Raw genomic sequence first — 4340 nt, 5'->3', positions numbered from 1 at the left:
CACCGTCCGCGCCCGCCGAGGCCCGCGCTCCTGCGCTGTCCCCGCCCGGCCCGCCCGCAGCACACCGGCCCGCCAGGCGCTCACCTTGGAGATCCACGCGGGCCCGGCCATCGCGTCCCTCCTAGCGCAGAAACGACAGCGGCAGCGGCAGTGCGCAGCCGCGCAGTCTGGCCCAGACCCCGCCCCTAGTGACCACGCCCCCAGTCGCCGCCCCGCCCCTGTTTTCCGATGGCCAATCACCTGGCTCTCCTAGCCGGGAGGCGCGGAGGCCCGACCCGGAAGCCACCCTGCGCTAATCTCCGGAAGGCCCCGCCCTCTCCTTGAGGCTGCGGGCCTCGGGGTTCCTTTGGGCTACGGGCCCCCGACTGCCCGCGTCCGGGTCTGAGCGGGCGGTGGGCTCGCTACTGCCGGCGCCCGCGCCTCTCCGAGACTCGCAGCTCAGGCTACCGCTTCTCTCGCGGAGTTTGCAGTCTCGAGTACGTAGATGGACGACTCACTCGTTCCACAAATGCATATTGTGTGCCAGCTTCATCGACGTGTAAGTCACGGGCCGTGAAACCCACCCGGGGAGTCCGGTGGTCCGTAGTGAGCGCAGACGGCTGCACGGCCGCCTCCGTGGTCCCGTCCGGCGCGCGGGTGTTGCTGGCCTGCGCTCGGCCCGCCCGTGCGCTCTGGGCCCCCCGGGGACGCGCCGGGAAGCGGCGGCGCCTGGAGGTCCGCGAAGCGAACCGGGGACCCGGCTCCAGCCCACCGGGCCGGAGCAGGCCCCTTCTGGCCGCCCTCGCCTCACCTCGTGGGGGTCGGGGGCCGGGGTGACTTACACGAGGCTTCCCCTCCCCACCCTGCCAGGGCTAAGTCCGAGGGGCGCCGTCCACCCGCCCAGAAAGGTGATGGATGGGGGAGGGGCGGGGAATGACGCCAAAGGCCTCGGGGATAAAATAATAACCTGCAGCTACTTCTGTGGCCCGGTCGGGGCGGAGGGATCCCGCCAACCCCCGGCTGGCCCTTCCCTCCCTCCGGCCTGGCCATCCCGCCCTGAAGAGTTCACAGACCCTCCCCTCCCTGGCCACCCGACCCTGCCTCCCCTCCGGGCACCGCCTGACCACCCTTCCTCCCCACCTTCAGCCCGCATGCAGGGACCTCCCTGGCCCCCCAACCCCGGCCCTCCCTGCAGTCCCCTCTCACCGCTACTTTCGGCCATATATCCCGCCACTCTTTCCAGCCCCACTGTCCTGGAGCGCCAGCCAAGTCGGACTGCTGGCCAGCCCCCAAGGGCTTCCCACGGTTTACTCGCCCCATGCTCCTGCCATTCCGTCTGGCTGACCGCCCTTTCGCCCCGTTTCCACCTGCTGAAATTCCAGCTACCTGTTAAGACAGCTCGGATGTGCGTTCCTTTGGGAAGTGCCCAAGACCTGCCCACTTATCCCTCTCCCTACTCAGGACCCCCCCCACACACACACACACACCAGGGGACCTTATGGCATTCTCTCCCGCTGTGTGTCTTTGAGAAGATCTTCCTCAAGCCCAGAAGGATCTCTCACGTCTTTACTTCCGGAACAGAAACCAGCAAATCCAGTGACTTTAGACAAAGACTGGATGGCTTTCTCCAATCCCTACTCAATCCTCACATGAACCCCACGAGGACACCAGGCTCCAGCGAGTAGCAGTGAGGCCGGCATGACACTGGGACGCCTGAGTGCTGAGACAGTTCTCCTCACTGCTAAGTTTCTCCAGGGGCCATTAGCCTCGAGGTCTCCCCAGGATAAGTCCCGTCAGGAGCGCAGTGAGGACAAGGAATGTCCTCGCCTGCAAGTCTAGGAGGGAGAAACACAAATTCAGTGACAGGTGCTTGTAGGGGGTTGGGCAGGGGGAGGCTGGCTGGGGAAGATTCCGCCCTGGAGACGGAGTCCTCAGTCCTTGAGGAGGTAAGAGGTCAGCAGCCTGAGATAGGTCCCAGGGACCTGTGCTGGCAAAGACTTGGAGGCCGGAAAGCGTCGGATCCTCAGAAGCTCAGGGTCTCAGGCTCCCAGGGCAGTCCCCACGATGTGGTGATCCCTCCCTCCTGATGACGTGGGGGAGATAAAAGCTGCCTCAGCACCATCTGGGCGCGATTCCCCAGATGGCCCCGCACGTTCCAGAACTGGAACATTCTGGGATTCCTCCAGCATGCCCGCCAGTCACCTGGATGAGCCCCTTTGTCCTGTGCTGGCACTTGGGAGCGTGCAGAGGTGCCATCAGGAAGGCGTGCTGGGACCAAGGTATGCTTGCCATTCGGGAGAAGGCTCTGGAAGGTGTGCCCCTGTTTGTGACTACAGCATGCAGTTTTAATCAAGATGGCAGCTTTTAAATGAATAAATCAGCAAAATACGTTATATTTATTCACATGCCAAATGCTTCCTTTTACTTTTCTATAAAAGAAAGACAAATTTATTCCAATAGAGTTTCCCTAATTTATTTTCCTAAATATTAGAACTTTAGTGAATAAATGGGCAAGGACCTGAACGATCCAAAGAAACACAAATAAAGAAACTTTCAACCAACCTTAACCATAATCAAGGGCGTGCAAAATTTTTAAAAGTTAGAAACTTCTTTGGCCCTTTTATTAGAAAGTATGGATAAAATGCTGATGTCCGCAACGGTCTAATTGGCGGTGGGAGGCTACACTGTGCGCTCTGGCTGGCCGCCTGAATTCCGTTCCGCCGCGGCCTTTCTGGAAACAGTTCAGCGTGTCTCGAGAATTTCAGTGTCTTCACCCTTTCACCTCGTATGTAGATCCGTTCCTGAGAATCAGTCCCTTGAAAAACCCGCAAAGACAAATCCATCGGCACAAAGATGCTCATTATAGGGTTGTCTCTGATGTTAGTAGATGAAAGAAAAGCAGTCTTCATGATGAACAAGGGAATGGTCGTCGTTTAGGGTAAAGAATCGAACAGAGCCCCACGCAGCCCTCAAAAGTGATCCTTGTGAAGACTCTTTGGTGTCCTGGTAATTCTTTACAGTTCAGTGTTCAGAAAAAATACACGGAAATTCAACGTGTCTTCTCCGCCCTGCTGTCACTTCCTTCTCCACGTGAGCAAAGCCGAGCGGGGACCGGCTCCCTCCCTCGGTCTCCCTTTGCCCAGCTCAGAAGACTTGAGGGTCAGCTCTGTTTTCGGAGGTAGAGCTAGAGTCAGACCCTCCCCCGCTTCCCTGTCTAAGCTAGTCCTCTCGGGCAGGACCAGTGCAGCCGTCTGCCCACCGGTCTCCCCACTCCCCCCGGCCCCTCACCGCCCACCGCCTGCCTTAGGGATCCTGTTAAAGCGTAAAACGTACACCATGCTCTGCTCAGAGCAGCCAGTGGAGTCTGTCCCCTGGGGTAAAAGCCAGCGCTCTGCCCGTGGTGCCCAAGGCCCTAAGTAGTCTGGGCCCGCTCCCTGCCCCCCATCTCCCCGGGGGTGGGGGTCTTCCCCCCCGCAAGCATCTCTGCGACACCAGCTGGGTGTCCTACCACTTAACTCTGACACCATCTTTCTGGAGACTGTCGCACCTTTCGGCCAGGGGCTCAGACCTGTAAGACTGTCCCCACGGCAGCCCCGGGTGCAGGTCCAGGTCATCACTCGTGCCTCCTACAGTCACTCATCAGAGCTCAGGGAAGCACTTTCACCAATTTGTTCAAGGACATGCCAGAGGATGCAGGTGACCAGCCAGGTGCAGAGATCCGGAGGGCGAGGTCTGGGAGGGTCCTGGCGCAGGAGCTTCTGTCCCCGTGGACTTGGGGTGTGTCACCGCCCGCACATGGGCGCGCTCACCAACCCGGAAGTGCTCTGAACCTCATCCACGTGGGACTCTTACGGAGGCTTCATCACATAGGCGTCAGTCACTAACTCTGTGTCCACTCTCCCCACGAGAGGATGAGGAGGGGTGTGAAAATTCCAAACTTCTGATCACGTCTGGATTTTTCTCCTGACCAGACCCGCTCCAGGAGCCCACCCAGGGTCACCTCACTAGAAAAAGGACGCTCCTATTCCTCACGGAGTTACAAAGGTTTCAGGCCTGTGTCAGAAACCAGGGCCGAAGCTGCTATATTGTGTTTCAGCATTTCAGTTTAAACACTGTGATGTACACGTGAGTGTCCCTGATTTGAAGGCACTAACGGGTTGGAGACCTACAGGCCACGGTGAGCCCCGCCCCCCCCCCCCCCCTGGACAGCTAAGAACCGCCTGCACACCTGCGCTTTCCAACGGCCCATAAGATTCAAAGAATAACACTTTGTGAGACTTGGCTTATATAAGTTGTGGAGTCACAGCGTCGCTAAGTAGTGTCTCGCTGGAACACAGCCAAGCCCACGTGTTTGGTGACCT

The 4340-nt window shown here is 59.1% G+C and overlaps 2 protein-coding genes across 5 annotated transcripts in view; one reads left to right on the top strand and one right to left on the bottom strand.

Annotated features, from left to right (window-relative positions):
• IDH3A (isocitrate dehydrogenase (NAD(+)) 3 catalytic subunit alpha) overlaps nt 1-174 on the bottom strand; it is an 18972-nt gene extending 18798 nt beyond the window's left edge. For all 4 annotated transcript variants that reach the window (XM_029950201.1, XM_029950202.1, XM_029950203.1 and 1 more), the window contains exon 1: nt 85-174. In XM_029950201.1, the coding sequence (XP_029806061.1) occupies nt 85-111 (27 nt within the window). In that variant the 5' untranslated portion in view covers nt 112-174. The remainder of the gene's footprint in view (nt 1-84) is intronic.
• A 146-nt stretch (nt 175-320) lies between these two features.
• The window catches only part of CIB2 (calcium and integrin binding family member 2), a 20728-nt gene continuing 16708 nt past the window's right edge, over nt 321-4340 (top strand). The window contains exon 1 of the mRNA XM_029952327.1: nt 321-538. Coding sequence (XP_029808187.1) covers nt 485-538 — 54 coding nt within the window. The 5' untranslated portion in view covers nt 321-484. The remainder of the gene's footprint in view (nt 539-4340) is intronic.

This window comes from Suricata suricatta, chromosome 9 (genome assembly GCF_006229205.1).
Source record: "Suricata suricatta isolate VVHF042 chromosome 9, meerkat_22Aug2017_6uvM2_HiC, whole genome shotgun sequence".
NCBI classification, from domain to species: Eukaryota; Metazoa; Chordata; class Mammalia; order Carnivora; family Herpestidae; genus Suricata; species Suricata suricatta.
The sequence above is the reverse complement of the archived record's forward strand: the minus strand, read 5'-3'. Positions and strand labels throughout refer to the sequence as shown.